The sequence below is a fragment of the Theileria parva genome, chromosome 1 (assembly GCF_000165365.1).
Source record: "Theileria parva strain Muguga chromosome 1, complete sequence, whole genome shotgun sequence".
NCBI lineage: Eukaryota > Apicomplexa > Aconoidasida > Piroplasmida > Theileriidae > Theileria > Theileria parva.
The window spans coordinates 1,325,227-1,342,331 of record NC_007344.1 but is presented as its reverse complement, the minus strand read 5'-3'; the positions used below and the strand labels follow the sequence as shown (position 1 = coordinate 1,342,331).

The 17,105-nt window shown below is 35.3% G+C and overlaps 7 protein-coding genes across 7 annotated transcripts; 3 read left to right on the top strand and 4 right to left on the bottom strand.

Moving 5' to 3' along the window:
* Positions 1-207: 207 nt before the first annotated feature.
* On the top strand, positions 208-3,442 carry dhx16 (Oligonucleotide/oligosaccharide-binding (OB)-fold family protein; the record flags this gene model as incomplete). Its single annotated transcript, XM_761069.1, has 5 exons — positions 208-1,646; positions 1,740-1,922; positions 1,983-2,200; positions 2,290-2,487; positions 2,556-3,442. The coding sequence occupies 5 exons, from the start codon at positions 208-210 to the stop codon at positions 3,440-3,442; spliced, it is 2,925 nt and encodes a 974-aa protein (XP_766162.1).
* Positions 3,443-4,956: 1,514 nt separating this feature from the next.
* On the top strand, positions 4,957-10,485 carry TpMuguga_01g00640 (uncharacterized protein; the record flags this gene model as incomplete). The annotated part of the gene is made up of 1 exon (XM_761068.1): positions 4,957-10,485. One exon carries the CDS (start codon positions 4,957-4,959, stop codon positions 10,483-10,485), a length of 5,529 nt encoding a protein of 1,842 aa, XP_766161.1.
* An 852-nt stretch (positions 10,486-11,337) lies between these two features.
* On the bottom strand, positions 11,338-12,545 carry RAB5B (Ras-related protein Rab-5A; the record flags this gene model as incomplete). The annotated part of the gene is made up of 7 exons (XM_061305035.1): positions 11,338-11,438; positions 11,522-11,615; positions 11,734-11,783; positions 11,815-11,927; positions 11,959-11,997; positions 12,099-12,168; positions 12,332-12,545. The coding sequence occupies 7 exons, from the start codon at positions 12,543-12,545 to the stop codon at positions 11,338-11,340; spliced, it is 681 nt and encodes a 226-aa protein (XP_061161609.1).
* Positions 12,546-12,612: 67 nt separating this feature from the next.
* Positions 12,613-13,577, bottom strand: TpMuguga_01g02225 (Elongation factor P (EF-P) KOW-like domain protein; the record flags this gene model as incomplete). The annotated part of the gene is made up of 6 exons (XM_061305199.1): positions 12,613-12,696; positions 12,747-12,907; positions 12,978-13,115; positions 13,150-13,219; positions 13,370-13,434; positions 13,475-13,577. The coding sequence occupies 5 exons, from the start codon at positions 13,575-13,577 to the stop codon at positions 12,822-12,824; spliced, it is 462 nt and encodes a 153-aa protein (XP_061161982.1). The 3' UTR covers positions 12,613-12,696; positions 12,747-12,821.
* An 11-nt stretch (positions 13,578-13,588) lies between these two features.
* Positions 13,589-14,150, bottom strand: TpMuguga_01g02220 (RNA recognition motif family protein; the record flags this gene model as incomplete). The annotated part of the gene is made up of 4 exons (XM_061305198.1): positions 13,589-13,694; positions 13,764-13,860; positions 13,942-14,023; positions 14,091-14,150. The coding sequence occupies 4 exons, from the start codon at positions 14,148-14,150 to the stop codon at positions 13,589-13,591; spliced, it is 345 nt and encodes a 114-aa protein (XP_061161981.1).
* Positions 14,151-14,274: 124 nt separating this feature from the next.
* TpMuguga_01g02540 (uncharacterized protein) lies at positions 14,275-14,818 on the bottom strand (the record flags this gene model as incomplete). Its single annotated transcript, XM_061305241.1, has 2 exons — positions 14,275-14,327; positions 14,524-14,818. The coding sequence occupies 2 exons, from the start codon at positions 14,816-14,818 to the stop codon at positions 14,275-14,277; spliced, it is 348 nt and encodes a 115-aa protein (XP_061161980.1).
* Positions 14,819-15,000: 182 nt separating this feature from the next.
* On the top strand, positions 15,001-17,072 carry Trmt11 (putative RNA methylase family UPF0020 family protein; the record flags this gene model as incomplete). The annotated part of the gene is made up of 10 exons (XM_061305034.1): positions 15,001-15,324; positions 15,470-15,703; positions 15,781-15,984; positions 16,084-16,163; positions 16,287-16,372; positions 16,403-16,482; positions 16,514-16,568; positions 16,694-16,856; positions 16,927-17,003; positions 17,035-17,072. The coding sequence occupies 10 exons, from the start codon at positions 15,001-15,003 to the stop codon at positions 17,070-17,072; spliced, it is 1,341 nt and encodes a 446-aa protein (XP_061161608.1).
* Between the last annotated feature and the right edge of the window lie 33 nt (positions 17,073-17,105).

Sequence of the window (17,105 nt, the reverse complement as noted above, 5' to 3'; positions counted from 1 at the left end):
CCATTAAGGAAACTCGGTTTTTCTAAATTTAAACTTTGTAATTAGTCCAAATTAAAATTTTCAAATTATATGTAAATTATTATTAAATTTAACCGTTGTTAAACGATTTATAACAGGAAAATGTATATGTAAGATAGTAGCTTGTAAGTAAATTCACTTAAAGTGAAGATTTTAACAAAAAATTGTAATATAACCTTAATTTAAAAAATGGGAGGGGATTCTACTAGTTCAAAAAATCCCCAAAAACGTACCTCGCCTTCAGGTAACACATCTGATAGTGCCTTCGCCAGTTCAGTTAATAATACCGCTGAGAATACTAAGGATAAGAGTAAAGGTGAGAGTAGAGTAGATACATCTGAGTATGATAAGTATTTATATGAAATGGATTTGGCAGTGGAGGCCAGTAAGGGCCGAAACTTGAATTTGAAAGATAATCCTAACTATCTAAAAAGGTTGCGTGACGAGGCCCGTAGATCATATTTGGAACGACGTGAAGAGGAGAGACTTGAATTGGCAAAAAGAGAATTGGGTGAAAAGGAAATAGTGTACGATAGTAAGCTTAGGAGAGATGAATTCATACAAAAGTCCCTTAAACTTGATAGGGAGAGAGTGAAATTGGCAGAAACCGCTATTAAAACTAGGCCTACAGACTCCAGTGTAATTACGTATGAATTGCCAGATAGCTATGACGAGGATAACTTGAAAAGGTTAGAAGTTATAAAGAAGAAGCAGCAGCTTTCAAAGGCTAAAGATAAGCCAGTGAATGAGCAAGACCTGTGGGAGAGTAAGCTGTACAAGTATGGAATAACAAAGTTTGGGGTAGTAGAAGAGGACTCAAAGGCAGGAAAACTTGAAGAAGATTCTGAAAATAAGTTAATTGGCGATTTAAGTAATTTTAAAGATCTTGTTGGAGATTCAATAAACTTTATACTGGACTCTAAAATGCCTGAAGTAAACCTCACAAACATCGTACAAACTGACCTTGACTTTGAAAGTACAAGCGTTAGTTCATCAAGTGATGACGAATCTGATTCAATTAGCAAAGAGAAAAGGACAAGTAACAAGTATTTGAGCAGACTTGAGAAATTGAAGAGAAAACAACACAAACTAATACTCCAGGAGAGGCAGAAATTACCAATTTACTATTACAGGACCGAGCTACTAAGTGCTATAAAGAAGTATAAAACTTTGATTGTTGTTGGTGAGACTGGTAGTGGTAAGACAACACAAATCCCGCAATACTTGCACGAAGTCGGTTACTCTAGAGCCGGTGTCATAGGAATAACTCAGCCCAGAAGGGTTGCCGCAATGTCGGTAGCAACTCGCGTGAGTAAGGAATTGAATGTTAAAATGGGTTCAACAGTCGGTTACTGTATCAGGTTTGAAGATTACACAAGCTCAAACACTAAGATTAAGTACATGACTGATGGTATTCTTCTTAGAGAATTCGCCTCAAACCCGACACTTGAAAATTACTCTGTAATAATGATCGACGAGGCTCATGAAAGAACATTACACACCGATGTAATCTTCGGACTCGTTAAGGATTTGATCAGATACAGAAATGACTTTAGACTGATTATTTCATCAGCTACATTAGAAGCTGAGAAGTTTGCTCTCTACTTCGATAATGCACCTATATTCAAGTGTGTTTAAAATTACTAATCCTAATTAGTTATTAATAGCTTGTCCTATTAAGTTATTGTATAGTTAAAATGGTGTTTAAATAATCTGTTTAGAATACCTGGAAGAAGATATCCTGTACAAATATATTATACAAAGACCCCAGAGGCTAATTACCTGGACGCATCAATAATCACAATTTTGCAAATTCACTTGACACAGCCGATTGACGGTGATATTTTAGTTTTTTTACCCGGCCAACAAGAGATTGAGTACATACAGGAAGAACTTATCGCAAGGTATGTATTTCCTCCACTAGTTACGTAATTTCTGGTAATGTTTGTTCATAATGAGCTTAGACTGAAGAATAGAAAGGATATTAGAGAACTGATAATACTATCGATATATTCGTCACTGCCTAGTGATATGCAAAATAAAATATTTGAGCCAACACCAGAAAATTCCAGAAAAGTAATTCTGTCAACTAACATCTCAGAAACCTCAATCACACTAGACAATATAGTATACGTAATTGATACGGGATTTTGTAAATTAAGTCTTTATTCCCCTAAAACAGGTTCATTTATTCATTTCCATCCATAACTATACAATGTTTATGTAAATGTTTATGTAAACTAGTATATTTATAGTGATATATATTTATAGGGCTGGATAGTTTAATAGTAGTACCATGTTCAAAAGCAAATGCGAATCAAAGAAGTGGTAGGGCAGGCAGAGTTAGAGCAGGCCACTGTTTCCGTTTATATACGAAACTGTCATATGATAAGGAAATGGAAGATAATCATGAGCCCGAAATAAAGCGAGTTAATCTGTCATCTGTAGTGCTTTTATTGAAATCTATAGGTAACTTTACAAAGTAGTTTCTCAGGGATATTTATTTGTAATTTTTGTATGTATGCAATGTGTTTTAGGAATTGACGATTTGTTAAACTTCGATTTTATGGATCCTCCTACCCCTGAAAGCTTAATAAATTCTCTGGAGTTGATATACTCACTTGGATGTCTTAACGATTCTGGAGAACTGACAAAACTAGGTAAAATCATGTCAGAACTACCACTGGACCCAATGTACTCTAAAAGCCTCCTTTTCTCAATTCAGCATAACTGCCATGAAGATATTATTATAATACTATCAATGCTCATTCAGAGTATTTTTTATTTAGTTATTCACTCTTTTAACCTACATACATATCCAAACTCTATATCACAACGTTTAGGTAATAATATATTTTACATACCGAAGGATAGGAGAATACATGCTGAGAACAATTACAAGAACTTTTACAACAATAACAGTGACCACTTGATGTTGCTGAATGTGTATAATCAGTGGAAGGAAAATGATTTTTCAATAGCATGGTGTTATGAAAACTACCTCCAGTACAAATCACTCATCCAAATACAAAACATTATACAACAACTGCAAAATTTGATTACAAGGTTGAATCTGGTTGATGGTGATACGGTTAATGGTGACGTACAAAATAACCAAAAAGATAAAGAAATCGGGTCGAACATGAACTACAATGATGTAATAATGAAGTGTATTGTGAGTGGGTTCTTTACCAATGTCGCGGTTAAGAACGAGAAAAAGAGCGAAAAGAACTACAAAACAATTAAAAGTAAGCAAGTGGTCTATATTCATCCAAACTCGTCGGTTTTTAAGCAAAATATAAAGTTTGTTGTTTACAACGATTTGGTTCTAACCACTAAACACTTCATCAGGCAAGTCTCGGAAATTCAGGCTAAGTGGCTAATGGAGCTAGCTCCGCACTATTACCAAAACATTAAATTTTAATCAATTACATATATTTTATACTTTAGATTATAAATATTAAGAGAAAATTAAAAGAATCTCAAAGCCAATCCTCTACACCTAAATCGCAACCTCAAACTCCAGCAAGTCAATCGCAATCACAATCAAATCCACCTAAAGCAACAAGTACTAGTCTTACTCAAGGAACTCAGCCATCTCAAGCAACACCAAGTCAATCCAATAGTCAGCCAGCAAAAAATGCATCGCAATCACAATCAAGTGCATCTGCAACTAATACTAAGACTGTGAGTCTTGACATTGATAAGAAACAAGGTACAAATGAAGTTGATTACAAAAAGGATGGAAATTTTCATATATATACGCCGAAGTCTGGTCATTCCTTTACTAAGGTTACCCAGGGAGCAACCGTTATCTGGGAGTGCAAAGATGGCATACCTGGGACATTGGTTAGAAAAAATAAGGATGAATTCGTTGCCATACTACTTGGTAATCGTGATTTTGTACTATTTAACAAGGATAAGAATACCAAGGCCTGGAAAGACATCACTAGTCAGAGACATAACGTTTCCGAACTGAAATTCCTAACTGATAATGATAAAGAGATTGCTAGTTCTGACTATACTCGATCCATTGTCCATGAGTATTCTTATGAATTTAAATTCAACACTGGAGTTAAATGCCTCAGTATCAAGTATGGCAACAATGTAATTTGGAAACACACGGATGATAACAAATACAAGGACATCACGAAGTTTCAACTTGGTCTTGTTTCTAACAATTTTTTCGTCTTCAAAAATGAAAATACTTTTAAGAATATAAATTACAAAGGAACAATCATTCCTCGTAAGGCTCAAGCAACTGCAACTACTCAACCAAAGGAAGCTCCAGCTACGACTCCTGCCACAACACCCGGAACAACTCCTCCCGCAGCCACAGTAAGTAGAACAGCAACTGCAACTCAAGCTCAACCTGCGCCTACTCCTAAGGCGCCTGAAACTTCTGCTACTACAACTCCTCAGACTCAAGCTGAGGGTACTCCTGAAGCTGCTTCTGTGTCAACTACTTCTGGCACACCAGTTACCATTGATATAGCTAAGACTCAGTCCACTCCAGAGTTCGAATATGACAAGGAAGATGATTGTCACACTTATACTCCCAAAGATAACAGTGTGTTCAATAAGGTTACCAAGGGAACAACTACCGTTTGGGAGGCAAAAAATGACATTTGTGGTACTAAAGCCATATTAATAGATGATGAAGATGGTAAATTCGTGGCAGTCCTACTGAGTAACAATTCGTTCAATCTGCTCCATTTGGAGGATAATACATGGAAAGATGTAACCTCTACAAAGCATGATGTTAAGAAGCTGAAGTTCCTAGATGGTAGTGACAAGGAACTCACATCGAGTGATTACTCAGCAACCATAGCAGATTACTCTTACAGGTTCACATTCAATAATGAAAATAGCTGTAAGAAGATTAAATATGGAGATGAAGAAATTTGGAATAGTACCGAAGATCCCAAGGCGGTTAAGATGCTTGAACTCGGTCTCATTTCAAACAAATTCTATGTACTAAAGACTGAGTCTGAATTCAAGGAGATTGAACTGAAAGGAACAACAACGACTAGTGTGACTCCAGTCAGTGCATCTACTGTAGCTACTACTACACCTCAAGTAAGTGAACCCGTTGTTACTCCTGAGAAGGCAGCTCCTGTAGCAACTACGGCTCCGGCACCAGCTAAAGATCCAGATACTAAAGTTTCAACTGCTACTACAGCTACAGTAAGTGAACCTGCGGTTACTCAAGCAACTGCAACTCCTCAGGCTCAAGCTGCGCCTACTCCTCAGGCTCCAGTTACATCAACTGGAACACCTGTATCAACTCCTAAGTCAGCTCCTTCTGGCACATCAGTCACCCTTGATGTCGATAAGAAGGCTGGTGCAGCCGATTTCGACTACTCCAAGAGTGATAACTGTCATACATACACAGTTAAGCCTGGAAAAGTGTTCAGTAAGGTTGTGAAGGGAACTACTGGCATCTGGGAGCAGAAAAATAACATTTGTGCCGTGAGAGTCATATTTGTTGTTGATAAGGATGGTACATTTGTGTCAATGATACTCGATAATTATGCCTTTGTACTACTAAAATTGTCAACTGATGGAAAGTGGACTGACATAACCTCTACCAAGCATGATATTACAAAACTCAAGTTCTTAGGGGAGAATGATAGAGAAATTACCAAGGCTAATTACAAAGTTACCCTCGTTGAGTATTCTTACAGATTTAAGTTCAATGAGGGAGTCAAATGTAAGAGGATTAAACTTGGAGATGATGATGTATGGAAGCACAGTGATGATCCTAAGTTTGACTCTATCACGTTGTTTGATCTAGGGCTCATTTCCAACACTTTCTTTGTGAAGAATAAAACTGAGTTTAAGAAACTACCTTATAAAGGAAAAGTCACAGCTCCGGGTACTGAGGTAACAGCAGCTCCAGCTCCCGCACAACCTAAGGCTCCAGAGACTACAGCTACTGTACCAGCTAAAGCTACTCCTGTAGCAGCCCCTTCTGGCCGACCCGTAACACTTAATATCAGTGGGGAGGCCAGTACTGAAGACTACGATTTTACCACCGATCATCACAGGAATATTAAGATCTATACTGCCAAGGGTAGTTCAATGTTTAACAAGATCTTCAAGGATGAAATAGTTATCTGGACGACCAATGATCCTAATAAGTATTCTACCAAGGTTTTCACTGATGGTATTGGCACCTTTGCCAGTACCAAATATGTGACCATATATCTGTATAACGGTCAGATCGAACATTATTGTAAGTCAGACGGTGGATGGCAGAAGGCTTCTAATAAAATATCCCTTGACCTAGGTAAGACCTCTAGTACCATTGGGTTTGACTTTCACCATGATGGTGAAAGGAGGACTTTCACGGCAAAACCTGGATACCTATTCAAAAATGTCTTCCTCGGTGGATGTATTTCTGGTAATACTTTTTGGGATGCAAAAACTGACATTGAGTGTTCTAGCAAGGTGGTGGTCTACGGTGTTGAGTCAAGTATTAAAAACGTTAACGTATTCTTGAACAATGATAGAGTTGTTCACGCCCATAGGGTTGGAAGTAATTGGGTCTCATCAACTGGCTTTACTCTTGATATCGGTAAAAATTCGAATAATGACCTGTTTGACTATAGGTCGACTAGGGGATTCGGTCACTTTAATCCTAAGGCCAATTTGTCAATCACTAACATTGTAAAGAAAGGGCTTAAGATATGGTCTGCGAAAGATAGGGACTATGGTCTCAAAGTAGTACTCATGGGCTCCGGCAAGGATGTGAAACATCTTTCAATTCTGTTGGAGAGCGGAAAGTTTGTGCTCCTTAGCAAGATTGGCCAGGGTCAACCATGGAAAGACGTTACTAATGATAAACACAATTTCTCCGGGGTAAAGATGTTTTCCCTGGAAGAGAGTACCTCAAAGTACCATGAACTGACTAGGGAGGATTATGAGCCAATTGTGTTTGAATGTAGATATGGTTACGAATTTAGGAATGATGTCAGATGTGTGATGATCATGCAAAAAGATATGGTACTGTGGAACCACACGGAAGACACTGAGTTTGGGTATCCTAAGGGCTTCTATCTCGATCTTCGTGAAAACAAGTTTAGTGTCACAAGTCTTAAAGATCAGACAAAGGAAATAGATATGAGGAAAGTGGCGGGTCTTCCAGGGGCCGAAGACATTGCTCCCGTGTCTGCTGCTGTGGTTAGAGCTGCAGCAGTTACCAAGGTAACCCTTGACATTGAGAAGAAGGAAGGTACCACTGAGTTCGATTATTCAAGGAGTGGTAACTATCCCGTATTCACTGCTAAATCTGGTTGTGGATTCAACAAAATTATGAAGGGGGGAGAATTCGTCTGGGAGTTCCCTGACGATTTTGGAACCTTAGCCACGAAAAAGGGTAGTGATAATGTAGCCGTTCTGCTTTATAGTGGTAACCTTGTAACACTTAAAAAGTCTAGTGGTAAGTGGAGTGATATCAGCTGTCAGAGACACAATTTCAGCAAGCTAAAGTTTTACGGTGATAGTGACACTGAACTTAAACCAGCTGATTACAAGGTTAATGTCCTCGGGTATGACAACACCTTCACCTTCACTTACGAGTTCAATGCCGGGGTCAACTGTAAGAAGGTGAAGTATGGAGATAATGAGCTTTGGAACCAAAACCAACATCCCGGATTTCAGACCAAAATGATCCAATTCGATCCTCTTAAAAATGAATTCTACATCGCCACTAATAAAAATACATACAATAAAATAGAGTATAAAGGAGCGATTATCCCGCCTGATAAATCCAAGCCTGTTGCTGTAACTCCTACAGCTACGACTCCTGCCACGGATCCAGCAGTTGCTTCACCAGTTACAGTCACCGCTCCAGCAGTTACAGCCCCTGCCAAACCGGCTGAGGCTACCAAGGTAACTCTGGACATTGAGAAGAAACAGACCACAGAACAGATTGACTACAAGGATGAGAATGGAGTCATCACATACACTCCGAAGAGTGGTTACTTGTTTAATAAGGTCGCTCAGGGCACCAAGGTAATTTGGGCTTCAGTTTCTGACGTATTTGGTAAGCTGGTTAGGACTAAGGAAACCAAGGGTGTTAATTACCTTGTAGTCCTACTAACCAATCGTACATTCAGTTTGTTCCAAGAGGCGCAAAATGAGTGGAAGGATATCACCAAAGAGAGGCACGATGTTAAGAAGCTAAAATTCTACGGAGAAGGTGACACAGTGCTGAAGGAGACAGACTACGATGTAACTATAGTAGACATGTCATTTAGTCACACATTCAAAAGTGGTGTCAATTGTAGGAGGGTGTTGCTGGGTCAAGAGGTTGTCTGGAAATCAGATCACGATCCAAAGTTTCCTACGATAAGTGCGTTTTCACTAGGTCTTGCTTCAAACTGTTTCTTCATTAAGAACGCCTCTGGTGATGTCAAGAAGATAGAACCCAAGGTAGAAGCTGAATTGGTTACCAAAGTGACTGCGGCTCCGGTTAAAGCAGAACCTGCTGAACCAGTTAAACCCAAAGAAGCTACTCCAGCTACTGCTGGCAAATCCATCAGTCTTGATATTGAGACCACGAAGGGTACAGATCAGTTTGACTTCACTGATGATAATAATGTTAAGACCTTCAGTAGGAAGAACGACTGTGTGTTTGACAAGGTTTCAGAGGGTAATACTTTGGTTTGGGAATCCGAGGGTGTGTCTGGTACTATGGTTAGGACTAAGAAATTCCCTAACGGTGATGAGTTCTTGGTCATACTACTCAAGGACTATATGTTCCAGCTGTTCCAAAAACCCGCTGGCGGAGCATGGAAAGATGTTACTGGTGATAGATTTGATTTGAAGAAATTGAAGTTCTTTGGTGAGGGAGATAAGGAGATTACCAAGTCTGATTACAACGTAAATTTGGCTTTCCTATCATATGAATTCATATTTAAGACTGGTGTCAAATGCCAGAAGGTGAAGTTGGGAGATGATGTGTTATGGAAACATGATGAGGATCCAAAGTTTAGGGAGATCAAGGCATTTACACTTGGTCTTACCACAAATAAATTCTTTGTGAAGAACCAAGCTGATGAAGTCAAGAAGATAGAACCCAAACAAACAGAAGTAAAGGTTGAAGAAACCAAACCAACAGAAAAGGTTGAAGAAACCAAACCAGTAATAGAAGCTGAAGTGGTTGCTAAAGTGGCAATAACACCCGTTGGTACTGTTCCTGCTACTGAAAGACCATCATTTGTTGATCCTACGTTTACTCTATTGAAACCGTCGATTGCAGCACCAGACTTTGTTAAGCTGTATTCAAGTAAATCAGGGGAACACACGTGTAAAGTGGAGAAGTTATTTGATGACTATGATTATGTCTTAGAAGATCTTCAGTGTGAAGTGATAGCACACAATGGAAACTGTGTCTGGAAACATGAAAGCGGTAAGGAATATCCAAAGTTCGTGACATATAAGGAGGATGAGGATAAAATCATTGTAACTTTGGAAAAAGTTTATTATACCTGCTTCATGGAAGATAATGAGTGGAAATCAAAAATAACTACCAAGGATAAAAGTGCTCCAATCGAACCTGGTCCATCATATCCACTTGACAATGCTCCAGTTCCTAAGTCTGAAGCTGAACCAGTTAAAGCAACTGAGGCTAAGGCCGAGGCTAAGACAGTTGTGGCAGAACCAGCCAAATCTCCAGCACCTGCCGCTGCAACTGGTACTACAGCTGCTACACCTGCTGCTCAACCAAAGACAACACCTCCAACACCTGCTGCTACAACTGGGACTACTCCTTCAACTACTGTTACTCAACCAAAGACAACTCCTGTTACTCCAACTCCCGCAGCTACAACTGGTGCTACTACAACTCCCGCAGCTACTCCAGCGACAGCACCTGTAACAACTGGTACTACCACTAACCAGGTTACTCTTGACATTGCCAAGAATCAGAGTACCAATGAGATTGACTATTCTAAGAGTGATGATAATAAGTATCATAAGTACGCTCCTAAGTCAGGTAAAGTGTTCAGTAAAGTTACCCAGGGTAACACTCAAATTTGGAGCTCAACAGGGAATGTGAGTGGTAGTTTGGTAAGAGTCAGGACTGAGGGTAACGAGAAACATGTAGCCATAATGCTTAGTAACAATGGATTCAAACTGTTCCACAGCTCTGATAAGGGAAATACCTGGGCAGACATAACCAGTAAGAGGCATGACATTACTAAAGTTAAATTCTATGCCGACGGGAATAAGGAACTTAAGACACCAGATTACACAGTTAGCCTAGTCGATTTCGCTTATAGGTTCACACTTAAGAGCGGTGTCAAGTGTAAGAAAATTAAACATAACAATAAAGATGTCTGGAAATCTAGTGATGATAACAACTATAAGGTTATCACTATTCTTGAATTAGGCCTCGTTTCCAACGATTTCTTCGTCCACAAAGATGAAAATACAAAGAAGAAACTGAATTTCAAATAGTGCCTGTTGGTGAGACTGTAGTGGAACCTGTTACCAAGGTAGTAGAACCAGTCAATGAGGTAGCAGAACTAGAACCTGTCAATGAGGTAGTAGAACCAGTTACCAAGGTAGTGGAACCAGTCAATGAGTTAGCAGAACCTGTTAATGAAGTAGTGGAACCAGTAACCAAGGTAGTTGAAACAATGAGGTAGTGGAACCAGTCAAGGAGCTAGTAGAACCTGTTACCAAAGTGGTAGAACCTGTAGTTAAAGCTCATGTCTCTGAACCTGTTGTGTCTGGTCAAGTAACTTCTGTATTCCATAAACATCTGAGGTTGTGTAAGTGTGATCCTGTTGATCCTAGTAAGTCTATTCCCCTGGAGTGTGAGGTTCTTGAGTATCCCAATAGTGACTCGTTGTTATATTTGTTAGGTAGTGAGTGTTCTCAATTGTTGTTTGATGGTATATGTGTGTGGAGTTATGTGTCTGGTCCATATCCTACGTCTTTATACTTTAAGTCTTCTGGTCCTCTTCTATATCTCAACTTTGATCCATACTATTATTTATATGTGTATGATGGTAAAAGCTGGGTCCTCAGCACTGATCTTTCACATCGTCCTTCCACTAAGTTAGATCCTTCTATGTATCCCAAAGATATCACCATCATTACCGAAAAAACAGAAGGGTCCGTGGAGCTTGTCAAGAATGATACCAGTCTATATAATGTCTATGATCATGGCAATGGAATGCTCCTATATGTATTCATTCCTGGTGTTAAGTGAGTCCAGATCAAAATTCCCTTAGTAACATCCATTATACATATAAATAACTATGTAAAATAGTAGTATGATGTATATAACATATTGTTAATTGATTAGTTATTACAGCATTTGAACTTGTTGAGACTTGTTCGGTTTTCCATCTTAAACCCATCATGGAACTCACTCAACCTCTTACACTTCGGTATCAATTTCGCTAACAGAATTGTCAGATATGTAGTTAACTAAGTAATAACTAACAGGTAAGGATTCGTGTGTAGTTAGATATTTGGAAAATACCAATTTCAGTAAAGAGTTTGTGGACATTTTGACCAGTTTTAGCAGAGGTCTCCATAAATAAACAATTATTCGCTGACGCAAAATCTTGTACCATCTAGAACATTATACCAATAATGATAATATGGTGTACATAGTTACTTAAACAGTGCAAAATAAATAAATAGAAGGAGTAATCCAGAATAGATAATGAATGGAGAAAGAAATTTACGAACATCAGTATCAACTTTGCGATCTTCTAAGTCAGCTTTATTGCCAGCAAGTGCTAATGAAAAATATAATGAGGTTATAAGTACCTAGGATAATATTAGGTTCCACGTGAGATTTAAGCTCTTTTATCCAGCTTTTGGCCTGGTCAAAAGAGTCCTTCAAAGTAATATCATACACAATTATTGCGGCAGCAGACCCTCTGCACATATTAACACTATTGATTGGGTTACCTATAATACATTGGAGCCAATGTTCTATAACGCTCTTGCCTATAACATTTTATATCAATAATAAACTGGTACATGATAATAATAAAATAATACTATTATATTATTGTATATGTAAAGAATGTGTAAAAAAGAGCATATACCCTGCAGTGTCCCAAATTTCAAATTTAACGTTACAATCATCTAATTTTACAGTTTGTGTCATGAAAGCAGCTAAAATTGTTATTAAAAAGTCATAATTAATAACTTCTAAAGGTTAAATAAATCAATTAATCATTAACTAAACCATAAAATAACTAATATGTTAAGAAATTATACAATCAAACAATTAAATAATTAGATAATAGTGAAAACATGATAATTAGTGGAAATAAACCTCCGATAGTGGATTCTTGGAATTCCATGAAAGTATTTTTAACAAATCGACCAACAAGACAGCTTTTACCAACTGAGGCGTCGCCGAGTATTACTAACTTGAACTGGTACACGGGATTTTTAGATTTAGAGTCTGAGGGTGAGGAATTGGTGGCTTCTTTCCCATTTCCGCCCTCAGAAGGAGAAACGAAACTATTTATTAACTCCTTAATCATTTACAAATATGTTTTACAATTATACAGATATAAATATATAAATACAGATATACAAATATAAATTTGCGATTTTATTAAATTACATTAAAATCTACATTTTGCTCTTTATTGACACCTTCCACACTACACACCCATCAACCTATCACTATTACTATAACTGATATATTCATTGAGATAATTATGTAAATATATTAAACTAACATTAATATTATGTGAAGACTTTGATGCAAGATTAAGGAACTTTGTTAGATCAAGTTACACTTGTTGTAAAATGTGTTATTTGAGTTTTGAGAGGATATGATTTGGAAGAGAGACTTTAACAATGTTATCAGAATGATAATAAACTTGAATCTCGTCACCCGCTAAATAACATTACAATTAAACCTTCAAATAACTAAATTAATAGTAAAATAAGTGGTAGTAAGTTAGTACGCGAGAGAAACTGGTGTCCTTGACCTACGAGACTGAGGTTAATGGATTTATCTTCAAAGTTGTGATCTGAGACGATTAGTTCCTTTGAATCCTCGTCAACATATTGAACCAAAGCGTTGTGGCGCTCCAAATCAATTTCTACACAATCACTCATTAATTAAGTTGGACTAACTCTCAACTCTTGAGTTTATTGGATAATTCTGTGTGAAAACTTTCCTACTCATCAGGTCCATGTACTCCAACTAAATCAACATGAGTTGTTATTTAGATATTTAAATATAAAATAACGAGTTTTAAACTATAACACACTAAATTGAGATGATTTAGAATATATAACTAGTGAAATGATAAAACTGAGTAGGTTGTCTGAGAAATAAACCATGATGACGTACTTGTATAGATGTTGAGCCACGACCTTGTTTAAGTTGTCGAAAACTAACAACTTCACAATATTTACCTAACAACAGTAACACTAAATGAAACTGAATTAGCAATACCTTGGTGTAAAAATACCATTCCCTGTCTTAGGGAACTTGTTGAAAATGTAGTAAAACATCTTACAAATGCCCTTTGGGCTGAAAAAATCATAAATCCAACCATTAAATATAAAATTATTGATATCTTGAAGGTTCTCTAAATCTATCCACAGATTCCGGTTTATGTACTAATTGTATTCTATCGTCAATCTTCAACAAATCCAATGTCACCTCCAATTTTCTAATCATCTGTTAATACTAATAGTAGTAATTATTAGATTAATATAATAGTGAATGTGTAATGATGAACTTTTGCTTGAAGAATTTGCCATTGAGTAGTTTTATGGCATCTTTGGCTTCATTCTCTTCTAAGTATACATAACAACTTCCTAGTGGTTTATTCCTCCCTAATTATACTCATTGTTACTAATTCAACTAATTGTATAATTAATTAACTTAGTAATTAAATAAGCGCATGAACGAGAAACTTGTGATGAAATGAATTGAGGATAAATTGAAGCCTGTAAAAAGTTGTTTAATATCAGACTCAGTTACATCAAAAGGTAATCCCTAAAAAATAATGATAATTTTAAAAAATGTGAATCTAAATAAAGTAAATAAAAATGTGTAAAAATACCTTAACTAAAAGTCTAAAATTTAAATCTTTAAAAGTTGAAAAATTACGAAATAATAACATTAAATAAGATGGAATCCAAAACTTAACCCACTAATAAGTAACACACTTCAATTAATAAAAACGTACAGTTTAAAAATAATATTATTAAAAATACAATAAAATGATTGAATTAAAATTTTTCATATTAAAAACAACATTGGCAATCAAAAGGGCATAATTCCGTATCGCCTCCTTTTCCTAAAAAATCATATTTTTTGGCCCAGAAAATACTTTATTCAATTCTTAAAACATTAAATTAATATTTAAATAGTTTGATAATTGATAATATAATATTATTAATAGTAATAAGGTAAGAAATATAATAGTTTGTTTAATAGTATAAATAATGTAAAAATAGTCCATAAATTAGGGATAAAAAAGAGTGATTTTGTACCTATATTTAATTCTTCCATGGTATAAATTGGTAAATTATCAATAGTTCTTCTGCGAATGTTTTGAGTTATATGATTTGAGCTGTATTCCTCCTTTTTGGCCTTTATTTTCTTTTTATGCAAACTTTCATTTAATTTATTAATTTTAGTATTTTTAACTTTTGCAAGTTTATCTTTTGATGCGATTTTACCCTTAGAATCTCCACCTTCCTTATTCGTTTTCAAAGTTTTAAAAATATCATTCAACTTATTTTTATTTCTCTCCAAATCCTTTTCATTTTTAACATTTTTTACCATATTTTTATATTTTACACTGTTTTAAAATTTATTAAATAATTCTGAATACATTTAATATGATTAATAGTGTTCAATATTATATAATACATTTTATATTATAAATCAATGAAAAATTGTAAAATAGTGTAAAATAATAATATTAATTGAATAAATTGTAAAATAGTGTAAAATAGTGTAAAATAATGGAAAGATGTTTATTTCGTATGCGTATGGATGTTGATTATAATGAGTTGATAGAGTTTGAGTTATTATCAGTGGCTGAGCTTTTGGGTGTAAGTGCTCAAGACTTTAAGTTATCATATTATAAGGATGAAAGTACACCTTGCCAACTCTATTCCCAATCTTTAACTGAATATTATCGTAATTATTCCCCTGATAGTTCAATTTCTAACTTCAACAGACTTGAAACTACTGATCAAAATGTATTTCTCTTTGGTACTGTTCCATCAATTGATATTGCTAAAGCTATTTTTGATCGTTCAATACTCAACAAAGAAGTTATTAAAGTATCTTTGTTACTGTAATATAACTTACTGATTTTCAATTATTTTACATAAATTAGGCTAATTTTAAGTATATGCAGTTAATACAGTATAAGAAATATTACATATTAATGGTTAATTGTATAATAAGACCTAACGGGGTATTTAGGTATGGGTTGAGTGTGAGGATTATGATGAATTATTGGACTGTGTGTTAAATAAGTGTAAAGATGAAATAGAGGCTCATTTGCTGGGTAAAAGTTGGTGCGTAAAGTATAGCAAGTATAATAATAAATCGAATTCCGATGATATAGTTAAAGTCCTCGATAAATTATTACCCATTTTTCAACATGCTGGGGATGTCAATTTAATTAATCCAATCACCAAAATCGCAATTATCGAAGTATTTTCTCATAACACTACTTATATATACTAATTAATACACCATTACTAATAATATTATATAATAATAATGTGTAGAAATATAATATAAATAAGAAGACTTGTGAGAAGAAATTGGATAGGATATATTTTGGGAATATATTATTCGAGCGTAATGACAGTCCTTGGTGGACCAATTATTGTCTTTCTAATAGACCTATTTTGGGCCCAACTTCTCTTGATAATTCACTTTCATTTATTTTATCAAACTTGGTACTCCATTACGCTGTTTCCCATAATTTAGTTAGTTTTTTAATTTATTCAATTTTTCAGTTATATATACTGTTACACTAGATTTATATAGTTAAGTATGTGGAAAATTACTCCTTAAAAATTTAATAGGGTAAGGTGAAGAATGGAACTGTAGTTTATGATCCCTTTGTTGGTTCTGGTGGCTCATTAATCTCATCATCCATCTTTGGGTAATCAGCATATCCAGTTAATCATTCTTCATTTTCCAACCTATCCATTCATTCACATATTTTCAACTGTTTTTTCATAAAACTAAATATATAATAGTATAGTATTGTTGTAATGTTGTTTAGTGGTTTTTGTATTGGTAGTGATATTGATATACGTATATTGAGGGGTTGGGGTATCTCTTATATTAAGAGTAACACTACTGAATCAGGTAATTTTGCAAATTAATAAAATTTCACAGATGAGAAGAATATTTTCGTCAACTTTAACTACTACAAATTATTAATCCCTGATATTATTCGATTTGATATCAAATATTCCGTAATAATATTTACTAGTTAATCTTTTTTAGCCTTTTAAAGAATCGAATGGATGGGTTGACACTATTATTACAGATCCTCCCTATGGTATTCTTTTTCATTCAAACAATTTGTGCTACTCCTTACTCATTACATTTACATGCTATACACTAGTTATAAGTATAAATTACATAAATAATACTCATAATTGAAAACTCTGTAAAATGTTATAGGTAATAGGGCGAGTTATATGAATAACAAATTAATGAAAAACATAAAGAATGATTTGAAGCATAAAAATTGCCTTGAACTAATCACCTTTTTACTCCAAATTTCTCTTAACATACTCGTCAAACATGGTCGACTCATTTTCCTACTACCATCGCATATCAACAAGTAATTTTACAGTTAATTATTATTTACTATTCTAATACTATTGTAAACGTACATACTAACATTTGTACAGCATTGATGAGAGTTTGAAATTAATAAATTGTAAAGGTTTTAAAATCGTTTATATAGGACAACAATTATTAACTGGAGGTAATATAATTACACCACAATATTATTTTAGGACAATGTAGATTCATTATAACATTAGAAAAATTATAACTCGCTCCCTGCTGCCAATAATACGTTTAACTC